Below are 19,254 nucleotides of genomic sequence, written 5' to 3' on the forward strand. Positions count from 1 at the left end.
TATATTCAAATTTGTAGCCCTTTATATATTTCTTCCCCCCCAACAGCATGGTCTGATGATGGTATCAGTAAGATGCATGAAATGTCACCTTAAATGTATAGTGGTTTAGGAGATTAGCTTAATAAACTAATAAACTATTAATTTCATGTGGTACATGAGTGCTATTAATTATAGTAATAATCTTAAGAAAGAAAATTATTTATTCCTTTCATCTCAATTAAGTGCATCTGTGAACTGAAAAGAAGAAGATATATTTTTATTAACACGCAAGGTGTGATTAATCGGCTTCTTTGATTTAAAGGTAAGGTTTTTACTTTTCTATGTCATAATAGTGAAAAATCTTAAATAATTTTGAACATGTTCCAAAGGACATTTTAGTTTTCTGCACTCTACTAACATATAGTATTTACATATTTTTGTAAAAATTAAGTGCTAAATTATATTATATTTTAGTTTTTTTACTGAAGAACCTTCATTTAAATTTATTAACTTTTTTTTTTTCATTGTACTGAATTTTTCAGTGGATTTATTTTATAAATTTGAAATTGTCATACATTAAATACTGCAGTTTAATTAATTTCAATATTATTTTTGTGTAATTTTGTCAAAATGCATTTTACATCCGTGTTTTTGTTAGCTGGTTGAAACTTTTCAAAAAGTACCTACCCTGAAATGATGGGTGGAAATGTGAAAAGAAAACTGAGCAGGAGTTCGTTTTGTTCACCTTTGGGTGAGCTACGTAGGCAAGGATATGATAACATGGCAAACATGAAAGGTAAATATTAAATTTAAATCCATATGCATTTTTCATTCCTTGTGCAAATCATTCATTAAATTTAGTGATTAATGATTCTGTATCAGCCTCAATAGAAGGATAGCTTTATTTAATACCATCCAAGAGCTTTATGTATATGTTTCTGGTTCTAATTCTAGGTGGGCTACATTACTAAAACATGTTACATCAATAACTTTAAAATCTCTGTCTGAAACACATTGGTCAAGTCACATAGATGGTCTTGAACCACTGTGATATCATTTAGATCAATGTTGGAGTTGTCAGAAAATAATGAAAAAGATGCTGTCTTGTAATTTAGCATTCACTAGCAAGAAAAATAATAACTTTCAAATTTATATGTTCAGTTGTGATATGCTATCCTAAAAAAATTTAAAATGTGGTTTGCAAGATTTTGCAGAACCCATGTTTAAATCTTATAGAATGTTTAAGACTCCTTAAAGAAGCTAAAGATTTTTTAGTAGAAAAACGTTCTGATGCAGGGTTTGAAGAACTGATACAAATTTCTAGCAAATTTAAAGATTGTATTTTACTTCACTATTATAGATAAAGCAGTATCTTCTATCAAAGAACGATTCAAGTTATTGGAAGATCATTGTAGCAAGTTTCACTTTTTGTATAATTTTAAAGCACTAAGAAAAATGTCAAAAGATGATTTAAGCAAACACTGCATAGATTTACAACTATCTCTTACAGATGGTGAACATAAAGATATTAATGGGACAGAGCTTTTCAAAAAATTACTAGATCTATCTCTTCCCATTGATATTCATTACCCTTTAGACGTTCTCAAATATTTGCATAATAACAAATTGCTGTCTTTGTTTCAAAATGTAATAATTGCATTAAAAATTTTACTTACTTTATCTGTACCTGTGGCTTCGAGAGAATGCAGTTTCTGAAAATTAACAATAATTGAACTACAAGAGAACAATAATGACACAAGATTGTTTAATAGCGCTAGCGATAATTTCTATAGAAAAAAAGAGATATCAAAAAGCATCGATTATTCTGAACTTTTAAACAAATCTGCAGATGTAAAAGCCAGAAAGATTGAGTTTATGTAAAATTTGTTTATTTGTAACCTTTATATTTTCCTGATTTGAAAATATATTTGTTAAGCATCTTTGTATTTATCATTTATTTTTAAATTTGCATCTTTTATAATAATAATGTCTTTATTAATTTAATAAATTTATATACCTATGTATATAACATCTTTAATTTATTATAATTATCTACTATAAATAGTGTGTTTTACTCACCCCTCTTGTTAACGTTTCATAACTCAATTTTGAAAATACAGTCAATCCTCGTATAGCACGATAGTTGTGTTCCTAGAAACCCTCATGCAATATAAACAGTCCCTATAGGAAAAATAGGGTTAGGTGCCGACCACCCAAGATTGAACACACATTTGTAACCAAAACATTACCAAACACAATAAATATCATAATAAAATACTTACGTATTTTATTACAACTATTACGTAATAAAATATTGCTAATGCTTTTACTTCGATTATAAGCAAACTTGTGCTTTGTTTGATTTTCTATCCAAACAGATGACAGCCGTTCCATCTCTTCCAATTCTTTGTGTCTTGATATAATGGATTTTAATTACACTTTGAATTGTTCCTACTATGAAAGTTGTTTTTATTTTCTCTGCATTCTTTCTAATTCTCAGCGTTGCCTCATTTAGGCCTGTAGCATGTGCAATATTACATGGTCTTTCATTTCACAATTTCATATTTTTTCTCCATCGACAGAGGCGGACTAGCCATAAGCCTTACCGGGAAAACCCCGGTGGGCCAGAGGCCAGTGTGATTTTGGCCACAAACACTAGTATGAGGCCACTACAAATTTTCCTGGGTAAGAATTTTTTGACCCAGTCCGCCTCTGTTTATCGATATCTTCACCAGGATGCTTCCTCTTCACACCTTAAGTATTTTACTCATTTTTAGGGAATAAAGCAAAATTACAAAATGAGGAGGCACGCTTGATACATATAAACAAAGCTGCGTGCGTAGCAAGTGAATAAACAACACTGTAAAGGCAGAGTTATTAACACCTCACTAGCTCACATTTTACTAAAGCACATTTCTGGGCGTTACTACCATAAAACAATAAAAACAATTTCCTGTTGCATTTCTGCTAGTGGAATCTGTTATAAACTGGTAGTAAACTCGATCTAATTGCATTTGCGATAATACCGATAGCTGGAATAGTGTGGGTTTTTATGTTATTATGGTGAAATGTGTTTCCACTTCACTGATATAAAAAACAAATATTTTCAGAATCTTCTCTTCATTCCTATCATGTTGTGTTCAGTTGGAGTGATTCCGCATTTGACTGCCATTTCTTGTAAACACAAAGGCAAATTCGGTTCGTGTTATATACAATATCATTCCCCTATTTATAAATCGTGTATGATCGAATTTGTGTAGTGTAAACACATGTTATACGAGGACTGACTGACTATCTAAATTTAGGAATTATTAATGAACTATTTTGATAATGCTTTCTTTTAATGGTTCTGCAGAGTGCAGACAACACTTTTCTATATTAGTTGCTGTTACAAGGTTTATGACCCCAGGTGCCACAAACGCTAGCACCGGCCCTACTGGTGGTTCTAGAGATCCACTAAAAATCTAAATTTATTAGTCCCTACATGATAATAGAACAGCCCTTAGTAGTCAATCTTCAATAATGAAAGTGATAGTGATAATTATGTGCAACAAGTACTAACAAATGTAAATAAAACAGATATTTTATGAATACTCTGCTCCCGCGGTTATACCGCAGGGTTTTAGGGGCAGGTTGTGACCCGCATTATAAGACAACCGTATTATAACCAATGCCCACAAATTTTCTCCAATTCATTGATTCTCGCTCCAAATATATATGCGAGTGAAATCCGACCATATTTGCGATATTTACCATGCTCTATTCCGTGATTCCATGCATAAATTTTTTTTTTAATCCCACCTGCAGACCAAAAAAATCCACTTGGGAAGGGTTAATACTAATGTGTGAACAAATGAATTTTTCAAAAATTATTTATTTTCACAAAAAACATGTAGCAGTAGATACATAATTATAACAAATTCAAGGAATTTATTTGATCACTTCTTTAAAAAGTCTGTAATTTTTTGTTGCTTTTTTACGGGAGAATCGTTTTTGAAAGATCATATTTTGTAAAGACACAAATTGCAAAATCTTTACTTGTTCAACCTCCTGCTGTGCCTCTAACCACCCAATCACAGTCTCTTAGCCTTGTACTGCTTCCTGATCTGTGAAAACTTTAACAGGCTGCTCCTCTAGTTCTTCCGTTTCCCCATCACTTCCATCTGTTCTTTTCTCATTGGTGATGCTTTCAACAATGTTTTCATCAGTTAATAAGTAACATACTAATTTTTCTTTGTCAATATCAACCCAATGATCGATCATATTCTCTGTGAGTTCCTGTTCCTTGAGAGTATCTCTAACTGCTTGTATATCACAATGCATAGCAATTTGCTTTGCTCTTTAATGGCCAGTTTGATTCTCTCCATCAGCTGTTCTCAGAAAACCACTTTTTCTCCAACAATTTTGAACTTTATCTTCTGAAATACTCTCCCAAGCAAGACCAATTTTATATGCTACTTCCTTTAAAATTAACACCTTTAGAAATTCAGGAACATCATGATCGGAGGACAGCAAAGATAAAAGTAGCTTGCGTCTGTAATTTACCTTAAAATTATAAATGATTCTTTGATCAAGGGGTTGGATTAATGCTGTGGTATTTTTTGGTAAATACATGGCTCGAATCTTTCCATCTTTGGATATGAGACTGTCAGCAGGTGGGTGTGCTGGACAGTTATCTAAAAACAGTAATGCTTTTGGTTCAATGTGTATTTTTCTCAAATGCTGTTGCACTGATGGTACAAACATTTTGTGGAACCAGATCAAAAATAAATTTGCAGTCACCCATGCTTTTGAGCTGCTGACATATTTTACAGGGAGATTTTCGGTTGATGGATTTAAAACATCGCAGATTCTTATTTTTTCTGATTACTACGGGAGGCACCTTATGGATTCCTGTTTTATTCAAGCAAAACAGTAAAGTGACATGATCCTTACTTAACTTCAATCCTGCTTTGTTCGGAGCTGATTTTAAATCCAAAGATTTTGTTGGTAACATTCTGTAAAACAGTGCAGACTCATCGCAATTGTATAGTGCTCATCACAAAAACCTTCACATGTAAATTTTAAGTGACTAATAAATTGTTTTGCACTATCAACATCTGATGATTTTGATTCACTGCTAATTGTTATTTCCCCAATACCATGACATTTCTGCCAATGCCATAGCCATCCATCACTGGCAGAGAATTCACCATCAAGCTTTAACTCTTGAAAAAATTTCTCTGCTTGCATCTTCAGAATGGGAGCTGACAGTGGAAATCCTAAACTGCGTTTCTGAACGAACCACATTAGCATTAGCATTAGCATTAGTAGAGGCATTTGATGCAAGAAAGCAAGCTTATGCAGCATCAGCCAAAAAAAAAAAAAAAAAAAAAAAAGTAACATAAATAAATAAAAATAACCACTTCCACTTCACCCCTCTGTTCGTTCGAAATACCTGTCCAGCTGAGCCTTAAACTTATTTAGGCTATCAACTTCCACGACAAGGGATGGAAGTCTGTTCCACCCACCAACCACCCGCTGGCTAAAGGCAAATTTCCGCACATCTATCCTACATCTGTCTTTCCTCAATTTGAATTTATGCCCTCTCAGGTGATTTTTCTGAGCTAGAGGAAGAATCCCATCAGCATTGAGCATGCTCAAACCATTCAAGGCTTTGTACACCTCTATCAGATCACCCCGCTGGTGCCTAGTTTCCAGACACTGTAATTTGCAAAACTTAAGCCTTTCTTCGTAAGAGAACCCCTTTGTCCCATTCACCAATCTAGTTGCCCTTCTCTGTACTCGTTCCAGCAGCTCTACATCCTTCCTGAAATGAGGCCTCCAGGCCTGTATACAGTACTCTAGGTGTGGCCTGACCATTGCCTTATACAAGGGAATAATCACCTCCTTATCCCTGCTAGAAAAATTCCTATATATCATTGACAATACACCATGAGCTACTCTTGCAGCTCGTCTGCACTGCTCAGAGAACTTCATATCTGCCTGCACCACCACCCCCAGGTCCCTTTCATTCTCTACCACTGTCAGTGTAGTACCACAGAGTTGATACGTTGCTCTGGGGTTGCTGTTTCCCATATGTAGTACTTTACATTTGTCAATGTTAAACTTCATTTGCCACCTCGAAGCCCATCTGCTCAACCTTTCCAAATCCTGTTGCAGCAGCATAGTGTCAGTAGTGTCCTTGACAACCCTGCCAACCTTCGTATCGTCTGCAAACTTGGACATTAAGCCTGATATACCATCATCAATATCATTTATAAATACAGAAAACAATAAAGGCCCCAATACTGAACCCTGAGGGACTCCACTAATAACATTAGTCCACGATGAGCAGTGTCCATTGATTGCCACTCTCTGTCTTCTCCCCCTCAACCACCCCTTTATCCATAGCAGCAACTTGCCTCCAATGCCACACTGCTCCAATTTGTGCAGCAGTCTTCCATGTGCAACAGTATCAAAAGCCTTTCTAAGATCCAAGTATATAATATCAAAGTTATTCCCTGCATCCAGTTCTTTTGTGACTGCATCATAGTATCCAATCAAATTGGTCAGGCAAGACTTCCCCTTAACAAAACCATGCTGTGTCCTAGCTATAACTGAAGTCTTGTCTAGATGATCCTGCAGTGCTTCTTTCACCAGTGCCTCCATTAATTTTCCGGGAACAGAAGTTAAACTCACAGGTCTATAATTACTTGTGTCAGCCTTTGATCCCCCTTTGTGAATTGGGGTCACATTTGCACATCTCCAGTCAATGGGTACCTCCCCTGAGTCCAAGGAAGCTCTCATAATTATGGCTAAGGGTTTGCTTACCTCCTTTGCTGCCTCCTTTAATATAACTGGATAGATCCCATCCACCCCAGGTGCCTTTCTTGTGTTTATCTTCAACAATTTCTCCTCCACTTTGCTCTCAGTTATTACAAGATTCTCTAGCTTACTGCTAGAGTTGAATACACCTCTGGCATTCCCCTCGCTGAATAACTCCTCATGTGTGAATGTCGATGCAAAATATTCATTTAGTTTGTTAGCTACCCGAGCAGGGTCATCAACAGTTGACCCATCGATCTCAAGTGGACCAATCTGATTCATCCCCTTCCTTCTAGAGTTTACATAAGTAAAGAACTCTTTGCTGTTTTTCTTCGCATCCCTTGCCAAGGATCTCTCGTAATCTGCCTTCGCCTGCCTAACCTCCTTTGTAACTTGGTTACAGATCAACTTGTATCTATCATAGGCGTCCGTGTCACGTGTTAATTTGTATGTATCCCATGCATTTTTCTTCTCTGCCATATGCCTCATTAGTTCATCTGACAACCATTTAGGCCTAAACCTTGAACAATATTTCTTAGTTGGTATGTAAAGCCTAGTAGCTTCCACGATAAGTTCTTTGAATGCTTCCCATTTTGAATTTGCTGTTGGCAATATCATCAGTTGATCCCACTGTATAGAATTTAAATACTGTCTCAGTCCATTGTAGTCGCCTTTACGAAAGCAATACCCCTTCCCTTTACCCCTAATGGTAGTTACCTCTTTGAGTAACTCCCACTTCAGCACACTGTGATCACTGCCACCAAGTGGTTCATTTATCTGCAGATTCTTAATGCATGAAGAATCACTACTGATAATCAAATCAAGAGTATTACTCCCTCTAGTTGCCTCCCGAACATGCTGATGTAGAAAACAATCATCCAATAAATCCACAAAAGCCTTGCTACTGTGTGAGTGACCAGCCCCCAAATTCCAGTCAATATCTGGGAAATTAAAATCCCCCATTATAAGACTCTCTGATTTACTGGCCCACTCTATTTCTCCGAACAGTTTCTTATTATACTCATCAGAGTCATTAGGCCTATAGCACACTCCTACTCTCAATTTTGATCTCCCAATGCTTATGTCACACCAAACTGACTCGACACTGCACTGTCCAGCGATGTCGACTGGCTTCACTTCCTTGGATTTTATGTGTTTTTTAACTAATAGCATAACCCCTCCTCCCTTCCTATCCTGTCTATCCTTTCTGTAGACATTGTACTCCCCAAATTCCAGTTCTGCATTTCTTATATCTGTGTGACACCACGTCTCTGAAATCCCCACAATATCTGCCTTTGATGTTTTGAGCAATACCTCAAATTCATCAAATTTATTTACTAAACTCCTAGCATTGGTGTACACACAAGTATACATGCACCTGTTCTTTTTCTTAGCTACCCTAACACAACCCATGTGTTTACTTGTACCCCAATGATTCCCAGCAGTCTCTGAAATATCCTGCATCTTATTTTCCAGGCTGCGGCTCATTCCAATAGAAGCAGTGCAAGAATCACTTTCACCTCTGCCAGTGGCTACTGTTAATCTATTAGTCCTTGTATCCCCCCAATCTAGCAGTTTTCCGACCCACCTAACATTGCCTCGATAGCATCAGCAAACATTCTTGCACCCTTTCTATTTAAGTGTATCCCATCCCTGTAGAAGCAGTCTCTCCTGTTAACAAGTACAGACCAGGCTGAAAAAAATTCTACCCCTTGAGCCCTGCACAATCTTTCCAGGGCCGAATTGATTGACAGGGCTCTCATCATATACTCCCTCCTATCGTGTCTGGGCAGAATTGCAGACACTTTCAATTTCAACCCTAATTCACGGCTTTTTTTCATCAGTGACCTGTACTTGTCAAGTAATTCCGCCGGTCTCATGTATAAACAATCATCCACTACCTTGTTTTTGCAGAGTCTTGATTTCTTTCTTTCCAGTCCTGGGGTCCAACTTATCCAAGAAGGAACATGGTCTCCTTTTTCTGTAATCCATTCTCGTATTGCTCCAGATACCCAACTCCCATTTTATTTGTGCATTCGAAACATCACTTTTTACCACTTTTTACTTGTCTGATTACAGTCAGCTTTTCCTTGATGGTGTACGACTTTCTTTTATTAATGTTCGCCATAACCCCTTAAATCAATTTTAATTTATTATGAATGATAGCCATGTCTGTAAAGCTCGCAAAAATGTAAAAAAAATCGCCAATACATATCGAACAGTCACAAAAAACACAACCGGCACAGGTAAGTCCCAAACTGCGGATCACCTTTTTTTTTGCAGTAACAACCCTTACACAAGGAAAGACGATAGATACTAACTGCAGACTTTAAAATCACGTCACATCTTTCGAATGCACTGCTCCCATCTGACTCATTTTGGGGAAAACCATTCTTTTATGTTGGAGGAGATAAGCAAATCGTGCGACTCAAGCTATGGGTATAGTAGTTAGTGACCTTGAAGAAGATTAGCAAATTTTCTTTGTTCAATAAACATCCTTTTTGCTTCTTAACTTGGCAGGAGGGTAAAGGTCCCTGGGATTTCCGAGAACCTCCACTTTTTCCCTTTCTCGCAAACACTCATTTGAGTTGGGAAGCCTCGTGCAGTGCAAGGTTTGCAAAAGAATGTTAATGTTTTTCTTGGAATTTAATAGCAATGGCAATGTCAGGGAGTGAGGCCCATGGTATATCTGAATCCACGGTATAAACAACAGCATTATATCCGTGAAGCGGCGTAGAAAAAGAACATCATAAAAGAAAATACAAGGCTGCATAGAAAATCAAGTGAGAATATTAATATTTATTAAGAACCAAGACTAATTTGCACATGAAGTAATTTTTTTGGGGGAGGATGGAATTATTAACACAAATATTGTTTTGGGAGCTGTCTTAGTCCCTTCTTCTAAGGTCAGAGGAACACCTACTGGCTGGGACCATCTGCTGAAGTGCCAATGGTGTTAATAGTTCCCCGCTTCAAGCTCCCAAATTAGTCCTAGTTTATAATAAGCATCCTCACATGATTCTCTATGTATCCTTGTGTTATTTTATACCATTTCTACTACTGAATAAAGCAATAATGTCCTTCACACAATATATTTTAGGTGAAAATGAAGGCCACAGATCCTTGAGAAACATACAAAGAAATTTCAATTACTACACAGAGCAAAAAAAAAAGTTTCATTTACTAGAAGCTAAATATAGGCAATCTGTATTTAAGATTATTGCTTATAACCATTGTTTTTGCAAGCTAATAAAATAAATAACACACATGCTTGAAATAAACTATATTAATCTCACAAAATTCTAGGACCTACCTCTTTGGAGTAAAAATGCTTTCTGCAGGAATTTCAGCATCCTTTTTTTGAGGGCTTGGTGTTATTATATAAAAAGGGGAATAAAGTTTGACTGGTGTTCCAAGTTCTTTTAATTCATTATAGCATTTTGGAGTTGAAAGTGAACAGGTCCTTTGTGCAGAGTTTCGAAATTTCTTCAAAAAATATGGAAGAAAGTAAAAAATTGAAATAGTAATTTAATAATAAATTCATACAGGTAATAACTAGATCTTATGTATAGCTTAGCTTAATTTTCAGCACTCACCTCATGAGGTGAGTGCTGAAAATTAAGCTAAGCTATACATAAGATCTAGTTATTACAATACAGCACATAAGGACTCCTTAAAAATATAGGTAATACATAGTTAAAAAATATTCAACTAATAAATTAACGATGAATTCAGCTTCACACTAAAATAGAGGTACCCAAACTGTCTGGCTTTTGGATCCCTCACACCTAACACAAACAGTTTCTGAATAATTCTCACTGGATTCTTTTTTTTAACAATTACGTATTTTAAAATACATGCACTGGCTATAAAATATGAACCTTTGTATTAAGATAATCACAGATAGAAGAAATGCAAATAGATGCAAAGAAAGCTATGATATTGAGTATAAAAACTGCACAGGCTGTTCAACTGCAGTAATACAGAACGGGGAAAACACGTGATCTATCAGACTTTGAAAAAAGGGTCTTATCATAGGTGTACATTTAGCAGGAGCCATGATTTGAGAAACGAAAGAAATAACTGGTTTCTTAAAAGCATCCATCTCAAAGGTGTAAATGTAGTGGAAAAACAAAGCCATACTTTAAGGAGGACTATGCAGAAAAATAGGATATTCAGTGTGCTAAAAATAACATCTGAATTCAACCAGTAGAGAACTGCCCTATTTCAAGCCATACTATGCACAGGGAATTTAAGAAACTGGGTATTAGCAGTCGCCTGCCTATTTGGAAGCCACTTGTTTCAGAGAAAAACAGAAAAATCCACTTCCAGTGGTGCCAAGAACATTGTGACCGGGCAGTGGAGCAATAGAAGAAAGTCTTGTGTAGTCAGACAAATACCACCTCCAATGATCTGGAGGTGGTATTATGATAAGGGGAACGTTTTGTTGGCAAAGACTAGGTCTGTTGATACCAGGGGAAGGTCGAATGTCATCCAGGGAGTACCTGAATTTTGTATCAGATCTACTGTGCCCTGCAATGTTAAAGTTTTATCCCAAAGGTGGTGGCCACTTTGTGGATGACAATGCAACAGCCCATTATGCCAGAATGGTTTAGAGAACATGACATGGATTTCCACATTCTTGCCTGGCCCCCCCACATTCATTTCATTTAATCTCAATCCTATTGAGAATGTGTGGGATATGCTGGAGAGAGATATTCGGCAACAAAGCCCTCTTCCTTCAACTTTATCACAGCCATGCGATATTTTGCTGGAAGAACGGTTACAATTAGATAAAAATGCACTAAAACAACTTTCAGAATCCATGCCACACCCCACACTTGCTGTTATTTGAAACAGGTGTTTTTTCTTCTTGTTTTCAGTTTGTAATGCAAGTAGTTACAATGAATGACTTTAACAACCCAACGTTTAAAAATTCCTAATTTGAAAATATATTTTTCATTTAATTTATTAATTTTTTTTCTGGCTTGTAATTCTCATCTTAATTATTTAAAAAACCCAGAAAAGTTCATAATATAAATCAATGTTTTTCAACCTCTGAGTAATAGAACACCTTGTTTGTTTGTTTGTTATTTGGTTTTTAGGAGCATTAGCAACTAAGGCCATATTGCTCCGGGATATGCGGTGGTAATTCCCTGAATGACCTTTCCGCATCCTCCGTATTCGGTGGTGACGGGCTCGAACCCCGGTCTAATCAAGAAGCGTGTGCTACGCACTGCTGCTCCTTCCACCTGGCTACGGAGGCGCCAATAGAACACCTTGGAATGGTTAAGAAATTGGCAGAAAACCATGTATGGCATTCCATACATTGGCAAAACATCAAATCTATATAAATTTTAACTTTCACTTAAAAAAAAAAAAGTTTTGCGACTAGAAGCAAATAATTCAAATTAATTACAGCAAATTTGTTTTTAGTATATTTTTCTTGTAATGTTAAAGTACAGTGGATTCCGGTTATTTGGGGCAAATCTTAAAAAACAAAACCCAATCGAGAAAATAGCCAGAGTTTATTTCGCTTAATTGGGACAACATACCGTTTAATCGGGGCAGGAGACCGCAGCACTGGAAATCACCCTACGATTGTCTCCGACCGTACCACGTGGTCCGATTTCTGGAGGTCACAACCATAAAACAATTTGGCAGTCACTTGTTTATTTGGCTTTTCTGTTAGTGCAGCCTATCATAAACGGATAGTAAACTCGATCTTATCGAATTTGCGATAATACCGACAGCTGGAATTCTGTGGGTTATTATGGTAAAATATGTTTACACTTCCATGAAATCTTCAATCATATAAAAAAATTAATTTTCATAATCTTCTCTTCATTCCTATTTTTAAAGATTCATAACTTGTTATTCCGTTCTCACTTGCGCGTATCGTGTTACTTGCAATTTGTGTGTGCCGTGTTCTTTGTTATCGATTGCTTATCTTTTTACTGTTTTTAATTTTAACCCCACCCACAAATGTCAGTGAACAGAAATGTCAACTAGTTAGTATGTACATATTACAGTACGTATTAATTGCGATTTTCACATATCATTTAATTTTTTAATTGGTAAGGTAATAAAGGGTAAATTTGTGCTTAATATATCTTTACCTTTATAGCCTGTGGATAATATTCCTCCTATTTTCGCTAATTAGAATCGCAGTTTAATAGAACTAAAATTCAATTCACAAACGTGATCACAATGAACAGCGCTTACTACACATCGTATAGTGAACGGTACTTTACTTAGGTGACTCCATCGTAACTTTTTTTTTTTTTTTACGTGAAACTTCGGATAATTGGGGCAGCCGCTTAATCGGGCCAAAATGCACTAGTCCCGATGTGTCCCAATTAACCGGAATCGACTGTTTATCAAAATACTGAAACGTAGATAAGTGCTTGTTTTTGGCAGAACATCTCCCATGTTTGTTAGCATTAGCATTAGTAGAGGCATTTGATACAAGAAAGCAAGCTTATGCAGCATCAGCCAAAAAAAATAGATAAATAAAAAATAACCACTTCATCCCTCTGTTCGTTTGAAATACCTGTCCAGCTGAGCCTTAAACTTATTTAAGCTATCAACTTCCACCAACCAACCACCCGCTGGCTAAAGGCAAATTTCCTCACGTGTATCCTCCATCTGTCTTTCCTCAATTTGAATTTATGCCTTCTCAGGTGATTCTGAGCAAGACGAAGAATCCCATCAGCATTGAGCATGCTCAAACCATTCAAGGCTTTATACACCTCTATCAGATCACCTCGTTGGTGCCTAGTCTCCAGACACTGTAATTTGCAAAACTTAAGCCTTTCTTCATAAGGGCACCCCTTTGTTCCATTCACCAATCTTGTTGCCCTTCTCTGTACTCGTTCCAGCATCTCTACATCCTTCTTGAAATGAGGCCTCAGACCTGTATACAGTACTCTAGGTGTGGCCTGACCATTGCCTTATACAAGGGAATAATCACCTCCTTATCCCTACTAGAAAAATTCCTATATATCATCGACAATACACCATGAGCTACTCTTGCAGCCCATCTGCACTACTCAGAAAACTTCATATCTGCCTGCACAACCACCCCCAGGTCCCTTTCATTCTCTACCACTGTCAGTGTAGTACCAGAGTTGATAAGTTGCTCTGGGGTTGCTGTTTCCCATATGTAGTACTTTACATTTGTCAATGTTAAACTTCATTTGCCACCTCTCAGCCCATCTGCTCAACCTTTCGAGATCCTGTTGCAGTAGCATAGTGTCAGAAGTGTCCTTCACAACCCTGCCAACCTTCATATCGTCTGCAAACTTGGACATTAAGCTTGATATACCATCATCAATATCATTTATAAATACAGAAAAGAATAATGGACCAAATACTGAACCCTGAGGAACTACACTAATAACATTAGTCCACGATGAGCAATGTCCATTGATTACCACTCTCTGTCTTCTCCCCCTCAACCACCCCTTTATCCATAGCAGCAATTTGCCTCCAATGCCACACTGCTCCAATTTGTGCAGCAGTCTTCCATGTGCAACAGTATCAAAAGCCTTTCTAAGATCCAAGTATATAACATCAAACTTATTCCCTGCATCCAGTTCTTTTCTGACTGCATCATAGTATCCAATCAAATTGGTCAGGCAAGACTTCCCCTTAACAAAACCATGCTGTGTCTGAGCTATAACTGAAGTCTTGTTTAAATGATCCTGCAGTGCTTCTTTAACCAGTGCCTCCATTAATTTTCCTGGAACAGAAGTTAAGCTCACAGGTCTATAATTACTTGTGTCGCCTTTTGATCCTCCTTTGCAAATTGGGGTCACATTTGCACATCTCCAGTCCATGAGTACTTCCCCTGAGTCCAAGGAAGCTCTCATAATTATGGCTAAGGGTTTGCTTACTTCCTTTGCTGCCTCCTTTAATATAACTGGATAGATCCCATCCACCCCAGGTGCCTTTCTTGTATTTATCTTCAACAATATCTCCTCCACTTTACTCTCAGTTATTACAAGATTCTCTAGCTTACTGCCAGAGTTGAATACACTTCTGGCATTCCCCTCGCTGAATAACTCCTCATGTGTGAATGTCGATGCAAAATATTCATTTAGTTTGTTAGCTACCTGAGCAGGATCATGAACAGTTGACCCATCGATATCAAGTGGACCAATCTGATTCATCCCCTTCCATCTAGAGTTTACATAAGTAAAGAATTCTTTGCTTTTTTCTTTGTATCCCTTGCCAAAGATTTCTCGTAATCTGCCTTCACCTGCCTAACCTCCTTTGTAACTTGGTTACAGATCAACTTGTATCTATCATAGGCTTCTGTGTCACGTGTTAATTTGTATGTATCCCATGCATTTTTCTTCTCTGCCATATGTCTCATTAGTTCATCTGACATCCACTTAGGCCTAAACCTTGAACAATATTTCTTAGTTGGTATGTAAAGCCTACTAGCTTCCAAGATAAGTTCTTTGAACGCTTCCCATTTTGAATTTGCTGTTGGTAACATCATCAGTTGGTCCCACTGTATAGAATTTAAATACTGTATCAGTCCATCGTAGTCGCCTTTACGAAAGCAATAACCCTTCCCTTTACCCCTAATGGTAGTTACCTCTTTGTGTAAATCCCACTTCAGCACACTGTGATCACTGCCACCTAGTGGTTCATTTACCTGCAGATTCTTAATGCATGAAGAATCACTACTGATAATCAAATCAAGATTATTACTCCCTCTAGTTGCCTCCCGAACATGCTGATGTAGAAAACAATCATCCAATAAATCCACAAAAGCCTTGGTAGTGTGTGAGTGACCAGCCCACAAATTCCAGTCAATATCTGGGAAATTAAAATCCCCCATCATAAGACTCTCTGATTTACTGGCCCACTCTATTTCCCTATACAATTTCTTATTATACTCATCAGAGTCATTAGGCCTATAGCACACTCCTACTCTCAATTTTGATCTCCCAATGCTTATGTCACACCAAAGTGACTCGACACTGCACTGTCCAGCAATGTCGACTGGCTTCACTTCCTTGGATTTTATGTATTTCTTAACTAATAGCATAACCCCTCCTCCCTTATCACTTATCCCTTTTGTAGACATTGTACTCCCCAAATTCCAGTTCTGCATTCCTTACATCTGTGTGACACCATGTCTCTGAAATCCCCACAATATCTGCCTTTGATGTTTTGAGCAATACCTCAAATTCATCAAATTTATTTAATCAACTCCTAGCATTGGTGTACACGCAAGTATACATGCACCTGTTCTTTTTCTTAGCTACCCTAACACAACCCATGTGTTTACTTGTACCCCAATGATTCCCAGCAGTCTCTGAAATATCCTGCATCTTATTTTCCAGGCTGCGGCTCATTCCAATAGAAGCAGTGCTAGAATCACTTTCACCTCTGCCAGTGGCTACTGTTAATCTATTAGTTCTTGTATCCCCCCAATCTAGCAGTTTTCCGACCCACCTAACACTGCCTCAATAGCATCAGCAAACATTCTTGCACCCTTTCTATTTAAGTGTATCCCATCCCTGTATAAGCAGTCTCTCCTGTTAACAAGTACAGACCAGGCTGAAAAAAATTCTACCCCTTGAGCCTTGCACAATCTTTCCAGGGCCGAATTGATCGACAGGGCTTTCATCGTATACTCCCTCCTATCGTGTCTGGGCAGAGTTGCAGACACTTTCAAATTCAACCCTAATTCACGGCTTTTTTTCGACAGTTACCTGTACTTGTTAAGTAATTCCGCCGGTTATTTGGTTTTTAGGAGCATTATTAACTAAGGCCATATTGCTCCGGGATATGAGGTGGTCATTCCCTGACCTTTCTGCATCCTCCGTATTTAGTGGTGACGGGCTCGAACCCCAGTCTAATCAAGAAGCGTGTGCTACGCACTGCTGCTCCTTCCCACCTGGGCGGCAGAACATCTCCCATAACACTTGGCAATGCTTGCAGAACACCAGTTGGAAAAATTCTTATATTTTAAATTATCAACACTGCCATTGTACATCTACAATATTTATTACTTTACAGCACAAACGCATATGAACGTTTCATGCTAAGTTTTTGATTTTGAGTATTTTTAATATTTTTTTATCATTATTTTGATATGCATTATTAAAATTACAATATTTTCTAAAATGTGCAAGTTTTATTATTTGTTTACTTCAATTTCACCCAAGTTGTCTTGCATGCTAATTTTCATACACCAATGATGTAGCTGCATATATCACTATTGCTCCCTGATTTTTTTTTTTTTTTTTTTTTTTTATGGCAATCCCAAACATGAAAGTACTAGAACCTGTAGTACTTAATAGAATGTATGGGTTGCAGGTTGAGAAGACAGAGGATACTTGTTGATATTAGACTTGAATTTCTGCAGATTGTAATTTTTGGAATAAGGAAGGTTGTTAAAAAAAAAACAAAAAAAAACATGAACTAGAAAAGAGAGAGAAAAAAAAAAGCTGGTTCTCTGAGTTTGAACTCAGACAGTGAATGGATGCTACCAGGTTGTGGCATGTCTTCAGACTAGTCTGGGAAAAGAGTGAGGAAATTACCGATGCCAATTTTAAAGAACAGTGCCCATGAAAGTATCTATACAAAAGGCATACAGCAGGAACTGAACATTCTATGAGATGGATGGTTAATTAACTTGACTGCCCTCTTTTGAATGGAGTCTAGAAGCTTGAAAGAGGTTGTGGGGGTTTCACACTAAGATGTGGGAACAATATTCCATGGTAGGGTGGATTTGCAATTCGTACAGAGAGCAGCTGTTTTGAAGGGAAGTAACACTGAAAGCAAAAGAGAAAACCCATTTTAGATGCAGAGGAAACAATATTTGAGATTATGCCAAAGAGATATTAGAAGTTAGGGTAATTCCTAGTAGAGATATGCATTCTTGTCTAGAAATCTGAGTGTTATCAAAGAAAAGCATTGGAGCAGAAGAATATTTTTTGAGTTATAAGATAGGACTAAGTTTAAGAGGAATTAAAGTTAAATAAATTTTCTTTGCCTGACTAAAATTACGTGGAGATTGGCATTTAAGGACTTGATGAAGGATATCTGAGAAGTTGAAGCTGTTTTTCAAGGAGAAGGTTTTGCAAATTGGAAAGTGGATGTAGTATGCTGTCATCAACTAGGCCAGTGGTTCCCACTGAGATCTACTATGGCCCCCTTCAAAGAAAAAAAAAAAAAAAAAAAAGTTTCCAGATCCCATTAAAAATTTAAAACGTTTGCGGACCCCTTCAAAAATTAAAAAACAAGTTTGCAGACCCCTCTATATATATATATATATATATATATATATTTTTTTATTATAGTATTATATCTGTTTAAGTTGTTAGTACTTTCTACTATATAACCGTACTTTTCATACCTCATGAACTATTAGAGCAATTCGAGGGGGATTGAGGTACTACTGCTATACTTTACCCTGCTTCCGCTCACCTACTCTCAGCTTATGCTACTTTTGATACCAATATGATAAACTATAAATTATACCACATACCTACATGAATAACAGTGGATGGATCTCTTTCTACATGGTCATTCTCGTTTGAAGTTAAGCTATCCGTCGGGCTAATAGTCATCTAGCCAGTTAACAACTAAATTGTGATTCACTTTGGTGCTATTTGCAGCCTAATTAATATAATATGCTTTCATATATATCTTAACTGTCTTTTGGAAATGGTTATGCTGGATGATGACAAAAGAAACAGATAGCTGCGTTAATTATGGTTGATACATTGAGAGGGTTAGCCCTCGAAAAAGTCCCTTTCAATGTATCTATATACCTATAATTAACATAATCTTAGATTTAATATTTAATTTTAATGTTCATGTTATATGTAAGGTCTTCCTTACATTGTATTGCATATATATATATATATATATATATTTTTTTTTTTTTCCCCAGTATACCGGGTTGTTGCCTCGCACAGGCCGTTCTCGGTCTGCACCGTATCCCGCAATATTTGTAACTATACCTCAAAGTAGATTCTGTATTTACAACTTTAGCCTCTACCTCCTTTAATACTATATTAAATAATATACAGATGGATGTAACGTTTAATCTTATATAGATGACATTAATCAGTTCTGGGTTAATTTAATTTAATTTATTTATTTATACTGATATATTTATTAAACATATCTATGCATTTTGCTTATCATGGATAGATATATATATATATATATATATATATGCATATATTTATATATATATATGCATATATTTATATATATATATGCATATATTTATATATATAAAGAAAATTCAAAGTTATCTTTAAAAACAACAACTTTATTCTTACATAAATATATAATACTAACTATATCATCAATTTGCTATACATAGAATGAATAATTTGACCACTTCCGGGGGGGGGGGGGGTGTCTGTGAACTGGACTACACACCCCAGTTTGAGAAATGATGAACTGGGCTGTGGATAGGATTTTCAG

General features: G+C 36.7%; 1 protein-coding gene across 1 annotated transcript in view; it reads right to left on the bottom strand.

Moving 5' to 3' along the window:
• The window catches only part of LOC150089147 (uncharacterized), a 35,746-nt gene that overhangs the window by 4,918 nt on the left and 11,574 nt on the right, over positions 1–19,254 (bottom strand). The window contains exons 2-3 of the mRNA XM_090390351.1: positions 10,100–10,272; positions 1,656–1,691 (exon numbers count right to left, since the gene is read on the bottom strand). Of these exons, the coding sequence (XP_090246477.1) occupies positions 1,656–1,691; positions 10,100–10,272 (209 nt within the window). The remainder of the gene's footprint in view (positions 1–1,655; positions 1,692–10,099; positions 10,273–19,254) is intronic.

Source organism: Mastigoproctus giganteus, chromosome 2 (assembly GCF_048544385.1).
Source record: "Mastigoproctus giganteus isolate SK-2022 chromosome 2, ASM4854438v1, whole genome shotgun sequence".
NCBI lineage: Eukaryota > Metazoa > Arthropoda > Arachnida > Uropygi > Thelyphonidae > Mastigoproctus > Mastigoproctus giganteus.